At 40.4% G+C, this 21,886-nt stretch overlaps 1 protein-coding gene across 1 annotated transcript in view; it reads right to left on the reverse strand.

The window, feature by feature from the left end:
• Positions 1 to 1,522: 1,522 nt before the first annotated feature.
• st6galnac5a (ST6 (alpha-N-acetyl-neuraminyl-2,3-beta-galactosyl-1,3)-N-acetylgalactosaminide alpha-2,6-sialyltransferase 5a) overlaps positions 1,523 to 21,886 on the reverse strand; it is a 39,029-nt gene continuing 18,665 nt past the window's right edge. The window contains 3 exon segments of the mRNA XM_026375519.1: positions 1,523 to 3,670; positions 7,505 to 7,612; positions 16,143 to 16,555. Of these exon segments, the coding sequence (XP_026231304.1) occupies positions 3,412 to 3,670; positions 7,505 to 7,612; positions 16,143 to 16,555 (780 nt within the window). The 3' untranslated portion in view covers positions 1,523 to 3,411.

Here is a 21,886-nt window from a genome sequence, read left to right on the forward strand (position 1 = left end):
TAGATCAAAATGATTAATTGTGAAACTGATTGGTATTTGGTAGCATTTAAATTTACAGCTTGGTAATAACAAGGTAATAGCAGGAATAATAATTAACAAATAAGGTAATGAGTGGTAATATTTTGGTAATAACAATGTAACAAGGAAAAACGTGGGTAATAATGTGGAAACCAACAACTAGAGCAATTACTGAACCTTGTTGTTTTTGTTTAATAACCATGAAACAGTGCTATAAAATGCAAAACTACCCGTTTTTACTTAATGTCATGGTAATATCTGTAATAATGATGCCCACCATCATTATGACATCCCCAGAAGTGATCATCTTGAACCGTGGTTGTTGTACAGACTCTACACCCTGACCCCTCCTCATTATAAACCTTTTTACACAGGTGTCACTCTGATTTAAGTGATATTTTTCTGATCAGTTTGGTGGTGACAGTTGACTGCAGCATCAGGTTCGTTTAAAATTAGCTCTCACGCTGTCGATTACACCAAGACTTCCCTCTTTGTTATGATCAAATAGCTCATAAAATAAAGGCTCCCATGGGTCCGCTCTCTTTAGCCAGAGCCACCTGGGGGCCGATTCTGCTGCCTCTGTGTTAGTATTGTCCCTCCTCCTCCTCCTCCTCTCCCCTGTGAGGCCGAGTGCAGCGTACGACCTGTCGAGGGACTGTCCAGCAAAGTCTCTAACTAGACCCTCATATTTCTCCTTGTTACGCTCAAAGGCTTCCTCCCATGGTACTGTTACTTCTGAAATCACCGCTGTGGTTGTTGCCTTGGAAACTAAGATGATGTCAGGTCTCACAGTGGTCTTAGCAATGTGCTGGGGGAAATTTAGCCGTTTTGGTTGTCCTCCATTAAAATCCAGTCCTGTGCAGTTGTGAGGAGCCCAGATTGTCTTTTGGAGACTGTTCATAGCTTCTCTCCTGCTCTAACAAAGGTGATTAGCAGGGGTCAATGTGTTCTCCAGACTTCAGGTCAAAATGCAGGGTGGATGTGCTGGGGGTACTGGCTGGACTAAGAACCTGATCCAATGTGGTTCTGCCTATCACAGATCACTCCAAGTTAACTTCCTTTCCATCGCCTGCTCCCATTTTGTCCATGCGTCATGTTGACTCGTCCCCACTGCTTTGCTGGTTCACTCCTCTAGGATTGCACCTCCTGATGTAGCTGGGTTTTCAGAAGGCCTCTTGCTTCTTTTTGGCACAGCTGTGACATCTTAATCTACAGCAACCTCTTCCCTCTACTTCCCTCCACTGACTAGTCCTGGCCTGAATCACTCCAGAGACTTGTGGGTCAGTTGACTCCATGTATTGCAGCACCTCTCCACCTCTCTTGCGCATTAAGACTTTACCTTAGTGGGCTTTGCTGCTCAGACTCCTGGGCTGACCTAGCCATCTCCTCAGGTACTGGCTCCCTGTTCTCTTAAGGTCTGTAATAGTGGAGATTGGAAAGTCATAGAGAACCAGAGTGCACAAAATCCTTTGTCCATCCTTCCAGCTCCATACAGGAGCTTTACGTGGGTTCAGGTGCAAGTAGAAACAGGTAGTTTTGTAGTTTATTACACAGAAACTACCACAGAACCAAATGTTGAGAGGTAACTGCAGCACTTCTTTCCACATTATTACCAATGTTTTTGCCCTTCTAATATCTAGCATTGATTAAATCAAGCTGTTACCTGGAGATTACTGAAATACAACCCTTCTTATTAACGAGCTATAATTTCAAGTGCTTCCAGTATGGCATTTGCAGCTCTAAACAACATGCTTAGACTTCAGTGTTAATTAGCCTAAAACCTAAATGAAGTTCTGATAACATGTCTAATACGTCATTCGCAGATGAGTCAGCATCTGTGGACAACAAACCCATTTCTTTGTTATAGTACAGAGTCAGCTGGACTCCGAGGACTGAGCCAGGTGTCATACAGTACTAGCAGCACTCCTGCAGCTGTTGATGTATGTGGAACAACTGTGTCTTGATCGCCACTAAGGGAATTGTTCTTGTGGTGTGAGCACCTATGTATCTGACCCAGAGCATCTGTCTTCTCATTACAGTGATGAGGGCAAAATCAATAGGGACTTAGCACCAGGATGTATCATCGAGATAAACACACGTCTCATCACTTTCCCACTGCCTGAAACGTGATTTTTATTCGTGGAGAAAGAGCAGAGAGGAGGCATATCGAGGATCTCAGAGAGGGAGAGAGGAGTAGCCTGCATGTACTCCACATAAGACACAATTGAGAATAGAGAGTTACAGATCATATACTCATCAGTTTAACAGAAAAAGAAAGCCAGTAGTCATCCAGATGTGTAATACTCCTGCGGGGCTTTTCAGGCTCACAGAAGCAGCAGCAGACACAGAACAATATAGTAGGATGGATGTTACTGCTGCCTCCCTCCTCTCGATCTTAATCTCCCACTTGTCTTGTGTGACATGACTGTGCATTTACATGGAAATCCAGCTTGTAGCTATATAAATTGCTCTATTAACTGGTGATGGGAGGCGACAAAGCCTTATGATACATACATACGGGGCCAGCAGAGGTGCACAGGCATGAGATAAAACATGCCGGTGACTTACACACTTGCCATTCAGCAAGGATGTGCCGCATTGCAAAGCTTCACTTTGGTGACACTTCAGTGAGCTTACGACGCGCACGTTTGAAAGGCAGTATAAATGAAAGTCACAGAAGTGATTTATATACCTGTTTTGAATGAGTTTGAGACTGTGTTACGCAACACATAAGTCTAAAATAGCTCATCTGACTTGACCTCGAAACTGCAGATGAAAATATCATCTGATCGGTGATAATTCAATCTTTCAAATAGCCCAATTTAAGTCAAGCCACACTATTATTACTATTCAACACATAGTCTCTAGCACTACATGGTTAGACTATATGTAGTGGTGTTTTTCTTTCAATGAACTGGGAATTCAACAACAACGTTCATCCAACAGCAGCTTTGTGGAGAACTCAAACTCACGTCTGTACCCTCTGTGATCTCTCTGGTAAACATATGCTCACACACTCACACATATGCACAAAGACCAAGAGGATCCACAGTACGACATGGCATGCACTGAGAGTGGAGCATGTGTTGATGTGGCCTTCTTGTATAACCTCACTTTAAAAGGTTTTCAGCAAGGGATGAACGGCTTTGAATTGGTTCACCTCAGTAAACAAAACCCGCTGCTGGAGCCGCAGTGGTGGAGCTGGAGAAGTGTTCATAACAAATTTCCAGCGTGATCGACAAGACTACGGTTTCATCTGTGGTAACTATTTTTCTTGCCCAGTTCATGTCTTATGCTTTCTTTAAAGGTCGAGAAGCCCTCGAGGCAAATGTTCCCTCATCCTCAGTTCGTCTGACATGACTCTCTAAAGCATTTTCTTCATCCCAACGTTAGTCATGTCTTCCGCTGTGCCACAGGAGCCACCGTGACTGTTCCCTCCAGCGTCCGGTTGGCTGGGAGAGGTGGGGGGCTCCAGTCGGGCTGGTAGAAGTGGATGTCAAACGTCCGTGCCCAGTTAGCAAAGACTCGCTTCTCCGTGATGAAGCGGTGGTGACTGCCCCGCCGCCCCCGCTCATGGGAGATGTACATGGCGCACTCGTCTGGACCACGTGGCTCGTAGTAGTGGTAGGGGACGGAGTGATGCTGCGGCTCCCTGTGGGGGCAGAGAGAGAAGGGAGACAGCTGACATTTTAAAGCGCCTTAATGAGTCACTTGAGTTTCATTAGACACCAATGTTTTTCACTTTGTGTTGGAGGAGGGAGGGGGACAATTTGCATTCATTTGTTTGTCTTTGGAGGATGTGCACAGCCTAACTCAACTCGTTCTAATAACTTTTAAATGTCACCTGCAGCCAAACACTGAAAAGTCCTAATAAAGAAACATAGTGAGCAAATAATGAAAGTTCTAAAAATAGATCTCGAGGGTTGGTAAGGCAAGCAAGGAAAACATTCATTCAGGTTCCTCACTGGCTGCTGATTCACTCCGTAAACAACGATGTGGAGTTCTGCATCTCTGCTGCTACAAAGCTCCCTGTTTTGAGAAAAGACACTGACTCTGACTCTCTAGCCTCCTCCTGCGTTAGCACTTACTGTCATTGTTCGTACATTTTGATTATTTGGAATGAAAATATGGACACAGAAATAAAAAAGTGACGCATGAGCACTATGTTAGCATAATTTAGAACAGACAAATGCAGAGATATCCTTAAATAAATCTCTGATAATGAGCCAGGACAACAGTGAAGTCACACAAGTCTGTCTGAACCCAACCAACCAAAGCTCAGGATTAAACCCACACAGAACATCTGTGGAAAGTCCTGATGATGGAAGTTCTGACAAAGTTCGGAACAAAAAAATCAGATGAATTGACCAAATCCAGGTCTACAAAGCTTGTAAAGACTGATCCAAGAAGACCGGAAGCTGTAATTGCTGCCATGTCAGTTCTGAATTGAGGCTCTGAACACTTCTCCAAATACAGATTTCAGTTTTTAATGAAAACCTGACAGTGACAATTTTATGTCATCCGTATCTCTGCACATACTAACAGTGAAATAAAAGAAGTGATGCACCTAAAAACTGTGTCCCAGCATTTACTAGACTGTAATCATTAGTCTGCTTCATTTTTCAACATATTTGTTCTTAAGATTAAAAAGAACATTATTTAAACAAGAGAACAATGTACGAATGTAATTTTATCCAAATGTTGCTAATAAAGAACGGATGAGTTATTTATATTCACTGAACTAAACGTCAATAAAGCACGTTTGACATGAAGTTGGAGAGAGACTGGTGTTTGAATTCTCAGTGGGATCACATCCAGTAAAATCTACAACGGCCTCTCATTATTAGAACTAAAACAAATACTAAAGTATCAGCTTAAGCCATCGATTTCTCAGATAAATGAACCGACGTTCCCTCTTCATTATCATTAAGATTGAATTTGTGCCGAAACCCAAAATAAAAAATAATTCTTTAATCAATCAGAGCCTGGAACAAAGATAAACTGAACATTTTACAGTTTGTTCTTTTTTATTGAGAAATCCAATAAGATTTGTTCCTTGTCCAATAAAATCCCCCAATTAAAGCGTTGGCTGAGATGGATGAGACGTGAGCTGTAATTCAAACCATTAAGCTCTGCTAATGAGGCAGGATCAGTTAGTTGCTCGGAGCAAAGCAGAGTCAAAACCTGCTATGTACTTTATGTCACGGTTCTTTGCATTTCTGCTAAACAAGACCAGCACCGAGGACACGTTTAGTGTAATTTCATTACAGAAGGCTAAACATCAATGCTGCTAAGTGACATGGAAAGTGTGCATTCGTAAATATGAACTCCACAGTGAAGATGGAGGGGAAACAAATTCTCTACATTTATTTGCTCAGAGAACTATGGAAACAGAATCCACCTAATTAATTTATAATAAATAAGAATCTAAAATATTCTGTCACCATGGCAGCCAAGCACTCAGTCTGAGCTGGAGGCTTTTCTTTATTCTCATATTGTGTCGCTCATGGTGGTTCCACTTCTGTGCTACTGTATAATATAGTTGATCAGAGGCAGGAGAACACAACTTCAATACTCAAGTTAAATACTTGCTTAAAAAGTACTCAACTATAAATAGAAGTACTACTCAAGTTGAAGCACTCAGTATTGTAGTACTGTACCAGTACAGTTTTGGTACAGAAGTCTAAAATGTTCAGGACTTGTTCAGTTTAGATTGTGAACAGACTCAAAAAGAGAACGACTTCAAAAACTCCTGGTTTTCTGAGAGTGGATAGCGCAGTGGTTTGTGCCACTGAATTTGGTATGGTAGGGTGTGGGTTTGATTCCTGGTTAGGGTAATATCCAGTGCGGGCCCTTAATGCTACCTGTCTACCTTGCTGCACTAATGAACTAATGATATCTACAAGAAACTGGAGATTGATGAGGTACGACACAAATGCTACGGCAAGGGGGAGCCAGGACGACATGCATGACGAGGTCAGTGGGGAGATATTATCCTCCCCACAATCAGAGATTGTGAGATGTCATAGGTAGAAAAGGTAATAGTAACTAGGTAATAGTTAGGAATATAATATTACTTTTTATTATTTTAAACAACAAGTTACCAACTAGTAAAAACCATGTATCTTTAAATTTTACTTATTCTGAGACAATCTTTTAAATTAATACCAAAGCTAGAACATTTGTTGAAAATCTTAATGGCCAAAGTATAAGTGGAATGTGAAACACTAAATTGGTGCAGTACACCTTAAAAAAAGTTTTATCATTAAAAGTTTCCATGCATTTGGCAGGATGGTGAACTAATGTGCACATGATATAAAATAATATTACTCCAACGTTTAGAAGTCATATACTGGCAAAACGTAATTCAACTGAAAAGGAAAATACACCTTCACCCTTCCCGTGCACATTTTCACTGTTGATACCTGTTAAAGGGAAAGTTTGAATTTTTTATAAACCCAAACAGTTTTACTCATCTTATAATACTGTTGACCAGGGTGAGAGGGTAAAAGCCCAGTTAACATCTCATAAACAGCATCGTGTGTCACAACATGATTAGAAACAGGAATCACTGATGTGAAATAAATACAGCTTGTCTTTTGGCTAAACATGTGACTTCACCCCCCATTTATGTGCTCTCCTGTCACATAAGCTTTGTTCCAGTTCATGGGCTGGGTCTTTTAAATTCAGCGTTTCCATACTGAATAATCCAGAATATGTTATAAGGGTGAACAAGGCCCGTCCGATCTTATCTGAACAAATCAAAGATACGCAGCTTTTTCTTTTTCTTTTGCTTGAAATTTGGGGAATTCAACCTTTGTATCCTTTGAAGCCCTCACAAGCTGATAAACACATTGTATGTCGGGTCAACTGTTCTGTTTTTGTTGCAGTGAAGGGAAAAAAGGTAAAAGACGCTGTGGGGATAGTGCACACAGCAGCAAACAAATCAAATAAAGCCGAACTAAAGGGGTGGACAAAGCCACGAGAAACAAATGGAGGCTGTTGGTTGGAGGCTGAATCTCCACGTTTACCTGACTCCACCCTCCAGCCTGCTGCAAACTGAGTGTACTGATACGCAGAGTTGTTTTCTTCTTAGATATGAGCAAGATAAAGCTGTTTTTCACACCTCTGGACCGTTGTCTAGGGATGTTTGTGGTACTGCAGCCAGAGAAAGGAGCAGAGTGAGACCTCTTTTTATTTTTCCCTCTTGCTTCCCCTCGTGCACATAAAAATGCATGTTTACTGACTTATTTCTTGCTAATATTCGGGCAATTTAAGCATTTCAAAAACATTGTCAGCCACACTGACATTTTCTTTATCAGCTGCCTGACTGTATTTTAAATCGTTCTTATCAGCGGGCTGTGCTGCTATGAATTTGTACACACTTAAAGTGACTGCGTATGCAGCTCTGCTTTAAAAAACTCCCAGCGATGGCACTTGTTGGCGATCGAGTGATGATGTTTTACATTCAGCTCCACTGTCTCACCTGCAGAAGTCAGGAGCAACCATGCCGTAGACATTGATCCTATCACACAGCTCCAGGGCGATGGTCATAGTGAACCAGCCGGTACTCAGCCAGGAGTTTGATATCCTCCTGCAGGGGTGAGGAGGAGGGGGCAGAGATGGAGAGATGGAGAGAGAAAAGACAGAAGGATTTCATGCGTGGGAGACCACAGGGATGAAACTGTACCACATTTGATTTTCCTGAATGTGATTAACTGGGATAAATCATCAGAAAATCTCACATTGCTGTATTATAGCAGAATAAAGATTTATCTAAATCCAGAGGTCGATTTCCCTGACTGCAAAGATCATTCAAGTTCCCTCACAGCTTCATTAAAATACAGATCTCTCCTACATATCGACCGATACAAATGAACCCTGTCAAATAATCAAACCCTTAATCAGAAGGTATCCTTGGTCTGCATGTAGTGCTGATAGTCCAGATGACATAGCATCAGCTGCAGAATGATCTGCCTGCTCTCACAGTGCAGTGTTTTAGCAAAGAAATGAGCGCTAATTACGATGTGACATTATATTTGCATTGCATTCGAAAATTTAAAATGAAAGTTTAAATGACCACCAGAGTGGTCGCTCTCATAAGACTGATGTCAGATGAAAAAACATTCCAGGCTGACTGCAACGCATTTTTAAAGAATTCCTTCTTGGTTATGAATAGATTCAATGGGCTTCTAAAGGGGCACGAAAACCCTCATTTTAAAGTGAAAATAACTTCAGTTGGAATGAAAGAAACACTTTGGTTCAGCAAAATAAATAAACTCTAATGGTTTACTGAAATATGTTGTGATGACAACATTCTGAAATATTCTCAGAACAGCATGAAATATTTATGAGAGCAACTTGATTCAGACTGCACTATAAAAATAAAAACAGTGTGTCATCCAAAGTGACCTTTGAGGAGACATTTTAAATTAACTACCTCACAGTTTTTGACATGCTAAGATGTTTATAGCAGGTGCTTTGTGGAGATAATGGCCAATCATCATACTGACTTTCACAATTCTGTTATTTTTCTCCGAGTATCAGGTTGATTTTTTTTTTTTTTTTTAAAAGGGGGAAACATCTTGATGAGCTACAGCATTCGCCACAGATATTCAGGTCATCATCAGCCGGTCACAATTTCATCATCCTTAATACTTTATGATGAAATACCTGCAAATCAGCTCCTGCTAACGTTTGCCCTGCACACAAAGTAAAGCTCCCAACTAAAATGGTAAACATGGTGGATATACTGTATAGTCTATAATATGTGACACTTGGATGAAGGCACGCTGCTGTTAGCATTTAGCTCAGAGCACCACTGTGCCGAACGTCATCGCAGACTTGTTAGCGCTGTATGGTGTAGATTCTTGTTCTTGTCTTGTTTTCACTATGCAACAGTGACAAAAACCTAATGATGCTGATCTCTGGCTCAGCTGGCACTGCTGCAATCCAAGCACGGTCGTGCAGGGGGCTTTGCTGTTTGGAATCATTCATATTCATCAAATCAATGTGAACAAAAAAAAAAAAGAGGCATCACAACTGTTCTAGTTCCTTCACAAACAGTGTGAAAATATTCGAGTGCGAGCTGATGTAAAAGGTCTCTAATGCAGAAATCAGCAGGGATAAATTAGATTCCTTCAGCCGAATCAGGCACAGTTGTGGATGTCATTATGCTCCCCAGTACCCAGCTGAACCTCATCTTGACTGGTATTGTGACTGGTGACTGGTAGATGTATTCATGCATCAGTTATCAGGTGCATACTTAAGATAACCCACTTCTAAATATGAAATAGGATGGTGAAGTTACATGATGAAAGTAGAAAACCTCTGCAACCTTCATTAGAATCGATCTAAGTTAATTGTCTTAATTAATTTTGACACGTTAGTATACGTTTATTTTTTGGACTTTGCAGAAGACGAGTTCAGAGATTATAAAAATACCAAAACATCACTGTGTTGTCAGAAAGTTGATGAATCAAAATTACTTTTTTATGGTTTTCAATTAGAACTACTGTCATTTTATTATGAACAAGGCTTCAAAGTTGGACTTAGTTTAGACTTTAGTCATAATAAGACTAAGATATTATCTTTTACTTTACATGTGGATTACTTTTGTGAATATTTTGTCCTAAAATAAGAACAATACAAAGTGAGATTTTGACTTGGTGACCGCTCTAGTTAAATTGTAATCAAGAGAGAAAATATTTATCCTGGGGGAACATGTCTCTCTCAAGTCCATCAAATGACTGTCAAGACACTTAATTCAAAATCACAGACGTTAACCTTGTGGTGGCTCTGAAAAATCAGAGAATCATGGAAATCACGAGATGCAACATCTGGAAAACACTGGTGAAATCCATCGCTGACATGTAGAGATATGTGACTGAATAACTCCCTGATAACCTTAGAGAAAGTGGCGCTGGATAAAATGTCAGAGATCAACAAGGTCAGCAGGATTCATCCTCTGGCTACGATCGTAATCTATATTAAATTTCACTACAATCCATCCAGTAATTGTTACCGTCCTCAGTACCAGGCTGTTGAGTAATTATTCATTTCAGTAAGAGCTGCATACTGAAAACTATAAATGTGTGAAAGTTAGTTGTAAAATTTCTTTGGTTGTTTTTTCATGATAAGAGATTATATTTTTTTAAAACGATGTGACTGAGAAAAAGTGAGGAGGCACAAGTTCAAACTCTTTATTAAGAGCATTTTGACAGGAGCGCTCTCTCTCGACCACCTCATCACCCCGCTGCTTTCAGAAAGCTTGTTACTGCTTCTCGTCTGCTCCCACACACATACACCAACATCCACAAACGGCTCAGGTTTTAACTCGGCAAGACGGAGAAACAAAACCTGGGTCTGATAAGAAAAGTCTTGACAAGAACAACTAGGCAGGCACTTTGACACCCTGCTCGCCTCCGGTTGATGAGGGTGACACATTTGGAGTGGAGGGTTTACCTGGTTGTTTGAAAAGATGTTCAGACTCTCTTTCTCTTATTTTCTCGCAGAGGGAACAGTGCCGGGGTGTACACGTCGAGTGACATACCGAAATAAAAAGGCCTGTTTATCATTTGTATTTTGAACATTTTCTCTACTTGGGGAGTGTGGAATAGAAACACATCTTCCTGCGGAGCTGTGGGACGGTGAGTTAATGCTGCCTGAGTGGTGAATAGGGACGTGACAGAGAGGACTCTGGAGTGTAACTACGAAGATATACACTGCTGTGTTGGGTTATCAAGGTTTGTATCCACACCTCGGTGTGTTTCAGCCACGCTAATGATGTAGTACAACAATGATCAGTTACACTTTCACTTTAATATAAAGTGACATATATATGGAAACACTGGGAACAAGCAGCCACAGTGTGAAATTTAGTGCCACATTTTCTACAGTTCACACTGTAAGAATTCAAAAAATCTGTTTTTTATACCTGATCCAGAGAAGACTTGTGCACAAGCTAACCCAAAACACAAAAAGAGGTCCAATCCAAATAGGACCAAAATGTGATTTACTTGAACAGACACAAAAACAACACTAAAAGTAGCACGAAGCATGAAATGGTCACAGCCATCAAACTAAATAACACATTTTCACCAGCAATGATCATCAGATTCACACACAAACCTAAAACCAGTAGCAAAAGAGCACAACCATAGCCAGAAGACAATTCAGACCTTATTTAGACCTGGTCCCATGACATATATTGGCTACTAGGGATGAAGTGCACCTTAAAGACCAGGACTTTCATCCTATCAACAAGTTAGCTTGGTTTGAGAATTATAACTCATCATCTACATACAAACAGAAGTCAAACAATTAAGAATTCATTCTCACTTTAGGACCAAGTCAAATTTATCACAAAAAATCATCTGAATGCTGGATGGCATCAACATATCATCTTTAAGATGAATCCTAACATACAATCACGCAAACATAGCTCCAGCCCATTTATTACATACATTCAAGTCGCAGTGCTCATCTCCAGATGCTCTGTAAGTTAGAAAAATTGTGACTGCTGTAACTCAGTGAAGTTTTTAAAACACTCACACAAATTCTGAAGTAATTTTCTAAATCTTTGCTCTTCCAGGAAGTCGCAATCAAACACAGTTTCTAGTTTAGCCCCTGGCAGTGTAATTTCTGCCTTGTCTTCTGTTTCCAGGGTCACATGTTCTTCTCCACAAAAACAAAGATGGCAATGGGAAACATCATCATCATTAAAAGAAAAGAAGAAAATACTTTTTTAAAATCATTTAAATTTGTCTTTATACTTATTAAATATAAAGACATAAATATTACTGTCTGTGCTTGGTGAAGCAACAGTGTAATTTCCATTGGACAAATTACACTTGACCAGGAGTGAACTGGGTTTAGATCGATTCTGATTACATAGAGGAGTCTGAGGATTCAGGAAACACCTTCAGAATTTGGGTGATTGTTGTAAAAACGACTCTACGTAGTTAGAAACAGCTGCAAGTTAGCACCAAGACTCGAATCTATGTAATACATGAGAAGTACAAGTTATCCTGTAAGTTAACATATGAAAACTAGTGTGCATGCTGAAGACGAACACATTCAACCTTATGCAATTTGAAATGATAATGTTATCAGGCTAACATGATGCCATCACTAAACCAGTTTTCTGGACGATTCTCCAAAATCAATCACTCTGCACTGGCTGAGTGACACTGTGATGAGCAGTGACAATGTGACTTCCACTTTTATTAAAGTCTGCCCATGCAACACAGAACGGCATCATCCTAAACTGATGCTATCGCAGCTGTAGCACAGACTTCTCATTTTCATTTAATTAAGACAGGACCCAGGTTGTCTGGAACATGCTGATTTGTTGTGATAGGCAAACACAGCCACTGAGCTTTAATATGACAACAGCCTCGTACACATGTGCGCGTGCACACACACACACACACACACACACACACACACACACACACACACACACACACACACACACACACACACACACACACACACACATTTTGCAAATTAGAAAACTTTCAAAGTTCAAAGCGCAACATTTTGTCATCGAGCAATCTGCGGTGGATGCACGGGGGTCTGAGTCAGGAGGCACACGGCTAATCTCGCTTAAGAAGACTTCCTCATTTCCTTGTTTATGAACATGCTGATGAATAATGTGGTGTGAAATGTCAAGCTCTTAGCTTCTATGGCTGTCTTTTGAAAGAAAGGACAGCGTCAGGCATTGAGTGGAAAAGCAGATTTATCCGAGAACAAGGCTGTTTCTCATGTTTTCCTCTTTTGTAAATCTAGTAAAATTGCCCTTTTAATGAGCAGTTATATTGTGTTTTGATTACCGACTCTAAAATATTACTACTATTAAAATGTGAGGTTTTCTTCAATCATATCAATTAATTTAATTTAAGAGATTTAAAAAAAGAATAAATCCCTGCAGGCAGACTGCCCTGCTTTCTCTTAGAAACTGTGTTTTACACATTCACCAACTAATCGAGTTAGAGGAAACTTTTTATAAAACATGCATCGTGCTAATTAGGAATACAGCATCTGATCTGAGACAGATAATTGTGCTGCTGTTTGGGTTCGTGTTGTTGCATTGTACTCATTTCCAAAGAGCAGCTGTATTGTTATTGAGCTCATTATGGTTGTTATGTGACTGCTGAGAGGTAAAGGTCACACGAAGGTGTGATTATGTGTAATTAGTTAAAGCTAAAACACCTGTTGAACATCATCATCAGTGCACCTTTTGAGGACATGTTGCTGATGCAAATTAGTGTAAAAAATACAGACATTATTTTTTTTTTTAAATCATTATTTCATGTGAGCTCTGGGTTCTGTTGTTTCCTGCACCAGAGACACCAGCGGGCTCGTACAGTGTGCAGTTTATACCCGAGCTGCTGCAGTGATGAGAGGTTGTTTGGTGTTGATTACTAATTTAAGACACTTCACTTTTTCCAAGGACATCTGTATCTGCTTGACTTCTATCAAACCTTTAGTCTGAACACAGTTCCCATTTCTGTTGCGTCACTTTGTTGCGTTCTGAGGTGAAAATGGCAAGAATAAAGCTGGTATTTCTTTTGTTCCCTATTCTCTTTCCATGCATATTTTTTCCACTAGATTTGCCTCATTATATATTTTCTCTGATGTTTCCCCTCCACCAGCAGCAGACGATGCTTCTTGCTTTGTTTAGTTTTCCTTTAGTTTACATTTTGTCCAGTTTCCTCTATTCTCTCTCTTTAAACATGCTTTTGTTTTATTTATCTGTTACCTTTTACTGGAGAAACATAACATTATAGAGGGAACATGTTTGTAACTTTGCTTCTATACACCATCATAAAATGAAGAGTTTAAGGTGTCAAAGTGTGATCATCTAAGTATTCAAAACAAATGATCTGATTTAAAGCTAAAAGTCTAAACTTTATTGATATTTTCATTTTAAATTCATTGTAGTGGGCAGATGCAAATTACAAGAAAATGTGTCACATTTATATATATTATATATATATTTTTGGAGCTGATTGTAAGCTTACTTTTACATTTTGCAGTGTAAGACACCTATAGACGACCAACAGAGGTTTATTCCCTCATTTGACTGATTAAACTTAAAGTAACTAAGCAGGTTTCAAATCTATTATAAATTTTACCAAAACTTGTGTAAATAACAATGTGAATACTGGATGTTAATATTAGTAATTTGTTCATTAAGCTAAATTACACCATTATCAGTTATTTTAGTATAATAAATCTGTTCTATTTTCCAGCACAGGTTATCCACCTTAAACCAAAGGTCTTATTAGCAGCATCTAGAGGTGTGTGTGGCCTTTAAAGGTTACTTTACACTTTGTAGTAAGCATGAGTGGATCTCGTGGTAAATGAAAAGGAAAGGGACTTCTCACACCTAGGTCAGCTCTTTATGATTTCCCTTTGTGTAATTCTAAGGCCCTTGAGAAATGTTGTACAGTCTGATCCAGATTCCAGCAGTCTAGAAGGAGGTCTGCTAATAAAGCTCCTATTGTGGCAGCTGATGCAGCTGATGCAGCTGATGCAGCTTCCTCTGTTGCATGTCTCTCTTTTCCTTTTTGGTTTTGACCATTTCTGATAAGTCAACACAACACAGATATTTTTTTCCAGCAACTGCCACAACCTGACCTTCTATTTTTTCAGCTTTGTCAACATCAGGTAGGTTTGATGTTAGAGGAATCAGACCTGTGATCGTTTGGCAACTGAATGATCTCCAGCCATCGGTCCTTCCTCCCACACATTTTGTTCCAACAAGCTGCACCAGAACTCAACCCAAACAGATCCAGTAAAAACCTAACCATAGAGGAGCTGTCAGTGATTACAATAAAGCTTTACAGAAACATAAACACTGAATTAAAAAAAGAAAAAGTTATTTCAAAAGCTAATTTACTTTAATCACAGGGTGAGGCTCATTTCGACTTGGCAATTTAACACAGAGGATGCAGATGGACACCTGTGTTTCATTGCTCCTCTGCCAGTGTTATTAAAATATGTGGCTGTGGAATCATCCCACACCATCTTAATTACCTTTACTGAAATGGCATAACCCATAATTACAATTACAGGCTTCCAGGGTTGCCGATTGCACAGTTGATTACCCAGAAACTCTGCTATTAATGCTGATGACACAAGCTCCAGATTCTTTAAGACAACAGGATTCAGTTTCTAAATTATGTAAAAAATATGATCTTATCGGGGTTCAGCAGATTTTACATGCTAAATGCTTTCTTTAAATTTTCCTGAAACATCAGATTCAGATGCTTTCTTCCTGTGTTCAGCAGCAGAAATGACCTCAAATAAGCCTCACACAGTTCATGTTATCGTCTATGCTACATAAGATGAGACCCAGTGAATGAGAACAGTAACCGAAGTCGATGGCTCACTGTAAACATTTACTCTGATTGCAGGCACAGATTGTGAAGGATGGATGTCTGAGCCATTTACCAAATCCTCTACTTTGCAATTTTACCCTGATTCCTCCTTGACATCTGTCGTAAGCTTGAGTCAGATTCAATATCCACTGACACCCTGGACAAAGGCTCAGACAAGAGAAGGAGGCACAAACATAGTGTGTGTATGTGTAAGGTGGCGTTTTCATTAAGCATTAATGGCCACCGAACTGAGAACCCAGCTTGGACTCATTCAATTTGAGTCCTTTAACACTGTCAAGTGTAGAGAGGGTGACACAGAGACAAAAACTTAGAGCAGTGTTTACTACATTATTTGCACTTCACACACTAGGAAAGGAGAGTTTTTCCTTGTTGCTTTGTTGCATTACTGTTGTATATACTGAACCAATGTGAAACCTTCCCCCCCCTCTCGGCGCTACAAAGGTCAATGTTCGTGAGTCATTTATAAAAACAGCATATTAGGTTGTTAAAATAACTATCAACATTAAGGTGATAACCACATTAGTGCTCAATAAATATAATAAAATCACATTCAGTGATGTATCGGGAGCCATTCTGCATGACAAGTACTTCTACCTTTGGTACTTCCAAGTATTTCTTTCAGCTCATACTTTTGTACTTTCACTTAAATAATACATGACAAATGCAGAGCTTAAGATATGACATTATAACATGTCGCTGTGATTTATCCCTCACCTGTCCTTGCCAGTCTCCTTCTTGAAAAGTTCATCAAACTGCAGCATCTTCTGCCAGGAGATGATGTAGACTTTGAGTTTCGGCAGCACCTGGTTCATCAGTCTCAGGTTGTTGTACACCAGGCCTTTCCCGTCACGCCTCATGTAGTTGCTGGGTCCCCAGAAGATGAACACGGTATCCTGGCTGGCGTTGAGCAGCTCATGGCGGCTCCTCAACACCCGCTGCATGCTGGAGTGAGCGATGACACGCAGGGAGGTGCGCCGGCCAACGTCACGGGCGTAACCTCTGGCAGTAGGGGCATCGTTCATGCGGATGACGCACTCGGCCCGGTCGATCTCTTCACCCCGTTCACCTCCGATGAGGTGACCTGAGCTGGTCACCAGGGCGCAGGTCTGGCAGTGCATCCTGAGAGGCTGATTGGTGGAAACAGAAAGAAAGAAAGTCAACTGAGAAAAAAATAAAGTTTCTCATACACATCTATACCATGAATCCAAATACGTGGCCTCCTCATCCCCTGTGGAACCACCAGCAGCACTGCCAGCAGAATTCTTATGTTAGTTTTCCACCGTATTTATTATAAAGTCTGTACTTTTTTCAGAATTTAAAAATGCTCTGTAAGTTCTGTTTAGCCCTGGTTTATACAGAATATGCAAAGCAGGAAGAAATGCACACCTAGGGCAACTTTGGTAAAAAGCATCACTATGTGTTTGAGGCAGAAAATGCTTTGTTGACAAATGCGTAGCGACACAGCCTCCTGGGTATATGTAGCTTGTCATATTGCTTTGCGATTGGTAGAAACCCCGGGGTCTTACAAAGGATTCACTTTAAATCTTTCTCCCGCTCACATACAACAAAGGAACGTGTGTTTACCTCCAAAACCTCTGTTCTGACGCCTGAAATTCAGAATAAATACCTAAATATTAAATATGCTACTATACAGTCTAATTTAATGTAAAATGAGGATAATAACATAATAATGTACATATGCGGGACATGCAGAGTGAAATGCACACATGAATCCACCAAAACAAGTGATTTGCTGGTAGCATACTGGTAACTGTAGATAATCCGGGTATTTTGTGCTACTCGATGTATGTACACACAGTTTGTATGTTATACTTCGGTTTGTGTATGTACTTACTAATGCAAGTGTTTTTTTTTACTTTGCTTGTCAATTATTTGTCTTGAAATTATTACTGTGCCAGTTGATGTTGTTGTTATCTCACATCTACTTCTATTTATATTTTTTACATCCTGTATATATATTTATATATACACACACAGGATATATCAGATTATATCAGATTTTGCACTGTAGGTAGGACAAAATATGCAATTCGAATGTCACGTTGAACAATGTTTACTCTTTTTTCTAACATGTTTACCTTGTGAATATAGGAAGAAATGCACACCTACTGTAGGGTAACTTTGGTAAAAAGAGTTTCAGCACTATATCTAAGTAATATAGTAATTTTTGTGTATGTAATTTGAGTTTTTACTGTAATTTAAATGACATGTTTGACATAATTCTGAATACTATGAGTTTTGACATCTTCCTGCTTTATTACCCGCTTTTGTTTTTCTTTACGCAGACATATAATCACCTTCTGTTGTTGTGGTTGAAGATGCAGACACCATTTGTGCTTACACTCTTCTGCTCTACATCATGCTGATTTGGGGGTGTGCATGCACATAAATCATTAATCTAGACTTGCTTGTACATGTGCAACTTGGTGGTGTGTGTATAAGACTGCTGCACATGTACTTTCTATGTGTGTGTGTGTGTGTGTCGGGGACTTTTTCTGCTTCTACACAGACTTCTGCAATGAAAATCAATGATTTGCAAACCAGGCCTGCAGAGGCCCCTAATGTGCCCTGAAATATGTCTCCAGCAGAAATATGGTGATTATTTACATTCGTATAGCCAAAACAAATTTACATTTTCATGACATTAACAAGAACAAATGATTATACTGTAGCTGGATGTGTGGAGGGGGGTGAGGGGAACATTCATCATTATCATCCTCAGCTGCTGACTTTGACTTAGTGGCAGATTACCAGCAGAACAGGCTCATCTGGTTAATGAGACCTCAAGGAGCAAGAAGAAAAGGAGACGGGGAGATGAGGAAGACGAAGAAAAGACAAGTAAATGGGAACATGATAAAAACAAGGAAAAGGAAAAGATGGCAAAGGAGAGAGAGAGAGGGAGAGAGAGAGAAACGCAGTGAGAGCCACTCCGGTGCCATAGTGTTTGATGAAATGTTGGGCTAATGAGGTCCTGGCGGTCTACACCATCTCCAGCAGCAGCTTCCATTCCTCCCATTTCCCCCTGCCCTTCCCTCTCACACCTGGCAGCGTCTTGACAGCCAATCTGGTTGTAGAGCTACGGCACCAGTGGAGCAGGTCAGAAATCCCATTTTCACCCAGGGGCTTTTAAGTGGCTCCACAGACTCTATTCTCTCTTCTTCTGTCTCACAGAAAATTTGAGTGGGCCCTGCTGGACAGAATTGGCCTCTTCAGGGAGCTTGGTCAGGCTATTACTAAGAAATAGGCTGGATGGTCTGGATAAGACTCTCCATTTCATCCGGAATTGCGTGACCCCCCCCCCCCAGTGTGGTGGTTTGGGTTCAGGTGGCGGAGTCGAGGTAAAGTGTAGTGTACCTCAGAAATGCGTCTCCAGTCTCCTTAAAAACTCTAAATTTATTTTAAATTGAATCTAACCTCAACAAACTTCTGTGAAAATTGCACTCTGCTCAATGATTCATGCAATAAATGGTTCATAATTCAAGGCTCATGTATCATTTATGTGGCTGAAATCAGAGGCTTTGTTCGTCCTAGCTGAACAAAATACCTTTAATTAGAAGATTTTACTACATCTAAACTGTGAGTCTTACTGTTTTTAATGTGTTCAACACCTGTAAACAGCCCCACAAGCTACATAATAGATTCGTATTACTATTTTGTCACACAGAGGGTATAAAAGTAGACTGAACGAACAAACAAAACTTTCAGTAAATGCTTTACAGGTTTGCAAAAGCAGTTTTTTCCCCAAAGCTTTCTCTGAGTCCAGGGTTCTTCTACAAATCAAATGATGTTTGATTAGATTTTTGTGAAGCAGTTTTATCTATCATGTGCATCTGTTGGCTGGAGTTGTGTCCACGTTTCAAAATGCACACATTAGTGATCTCAACCAATTTAATATTTGGTCAAAAAAAGTTTAGAAAACACTGAAAAAATGCCTGTCAGCTGTCTCAAACCTAAAGAAATTCAACTTTCTCACATTTGAGAGGTTGGCGATTAATTTTTTCTTATTTTTACTTAAAAACTCACTTAAATGATCAATTTAAAAGAATATTTCCATTTAGTTTTACCTTGTTTTATTTAACAGTGTATTATCCAACTTAAAATAAGCTTACATAACTACACAATCATTTTTCTTTACATGGTGAAATTTTTAGCCAAAGGGGGGATGAAGGGTAACCTTGTCCCACTTGTGGCACACAGTGGGAGCCTGGCCTAGTTTCATTAAGCCCCCTCCATCCATCCTTCCACAGTGGCCTAGTAAAAATACAAAAACACCAGCAAGCAAACAGACCCCAGCCAGTCACAGCTCTGCCCCACCTGTCGGAAAAGACAGCCGAGACACCGGGGACAAGCCCTCGTCTGTTTCCCCCAACGTGACGGCATCTCCTTTACTTCCAGTCCCCGTCCTTCACCAAACTGCACGAACCATCGCTGTCTGTCCACAGCTCGCTCAGCCTGACTTCCTGACCCGAGGAAAACATGGCTGTCAGAGCTGTGGGGCTTAACCTTGAGAGATGGTGGAGGGGGTGATAGGCAGACCAACTGGGGAGCTTGTATACTTGACGTTGGAGGCAGAAGAGATGGGTGGGTGTTTAGGAATGGAAGAGAGATGCTGTATTACCAGAAGGCACTGTGGTGTTCATTGAAGTACAGAAGAAACCATGATTTCACAGTTGTGTTTCTGGTGATATGAGGCTCCATGTGAGTCAAAAAGCTCGTGTTATTGACTGGCACTTCAAAGCCGTGCACAAAAGTGTGTAATTAAACAACGGGGAGGAATAAAAGCCATGGAAGACCCACACATTATTACCATATGATTGTAGCTGGAAAAAGATTGTCCGGTCGGCCTGATTGGCTTCGTGGTCAGCGCTCCAAGCCCTTCGCTGCTCATGGGTATCACAAGCAATAATTGGTGATTAAAACTCACATGGGCCTTAAGGGGGCGTGAAATCAGTTCTAATTCCTCACCTGACTCCCTCTGCCTTCCCCAGCTTGTCTCCGTCCCCGGAGGGAAAGACATACTTACACTGCAGCGGACCATTATGCTTGATGTATGCCATACCCCCCTCCGAGTGGAGAAATAGCATTTGAGTGCTGTTATTGATTTTGTGTGGGTGAATGCGGAGGGAGGGGTGGGATCGAGCGAGGGCTTAGTGAGGATGCCGGATCTTCAAGGAAGTGAAATGGAGAATATGGGCGGTAAATGTTAGCGTTGAGAGGCGGCAATCATCCGGCCCAGCAGGATGCTGTCTGGCTGTCTGCTATTGCTCAGACATACCACAACAGAGCAGAACATTTTCAAACTCCTGCAGGCTGACCTTTAGGCTCGTCAAAGACGCCTTTGTTTTATACAGGCTCCTCAGAGAGAGGGCTTCTGGCCATAGTCAGAAATGAATGTTGGCTCGGAGCATGGAAGCACTTCTGAAAAGAAGGAGAAACTCGATCCTCAATATATGTACAAGTATGTTATTATTATTAGCCACACTGCTCATTGGGTTGTGGATGCAGCCTCTGTCTCTCATGGTCTACATGTAAAACATTAAACCATCAGGCTTGAATTAAACCCCAGATTTCACCTGCTCTTGTGATCAGACTGGATCATACTTTAGTTTTTAATAAGAGTATATTTACATCATATCATTGATATTATCATACAAACAACTGTGTCTGCTACGAGGTTTGTTTTGTTAATTCACTTTAAAAGGTTCCTCCCTGCAGCCTCACTGTGTAGTTACGCATGAAGAGAGGGCACAACGCTGTATGTTGAATGTATCTCGTTAATGCAGACATGTAAATGAGGCTTAGGAGTCTACGGTCTTGGTAGCACTTCTGAGAGATTGTGCAGGGCTTTCAACTAATGCAAATGCTAACGTGGCAACATGCTCGCAAAAAACACTCACACGAACAGATATGATTTTAGCTGCCACAAAGCAGCGACTTCACTTGTAGCATTCACTCAATTATTTTCTCCTACTTCAGTTGTATAAAAATGTCAAATGGTCGAGATCTGTCTGATGTCTGATCCCATAAACACACGGGTCATAAACAGAACTGTGTGTTTATGGGATCAAACGTCTTATATGACTTTAGAATTACACTGGCGTCATCTGAATGAACGTGGAGCTTCAATAAAATACAGAAACTGATCAAATTAAAATGAAGAGTGTGCCCTAAGTAATAAACTTAATGCTGACTTAATATTCTGTTTATCATATCATCGTCACGGTTTGCCAATCAACTGAGAGGTACCTTAGATTTTATTGACGTATTTAATCACAGCAGCTCCTGCATTTCTGCAGTTAAGTAATGTAAATTCTAACATTAAATCTAAAATTTTAACACAGGTCAGTGACAGTGTAACATCTCGCACTGTAGATTCACTACTACTAACATAGTTGAATACAGTCGTCCTCTTGACCTCCACACTGTACTTACCATTA

The sequence above is a fragment of the Anabas testudineus genome, chromosome 17 (genome assembly GCF_900324465.2).
Source record: "Anabas testudineus chromosome 17, fAnaTes1.2, whole genome shotgun sequence".
Taxonomy (NCBI): Eukaryota; Metazoa; Chordata; class Actinopteri; order Anabantiformes; family Anabantidae; genus Anabas; species Anabas testudineus.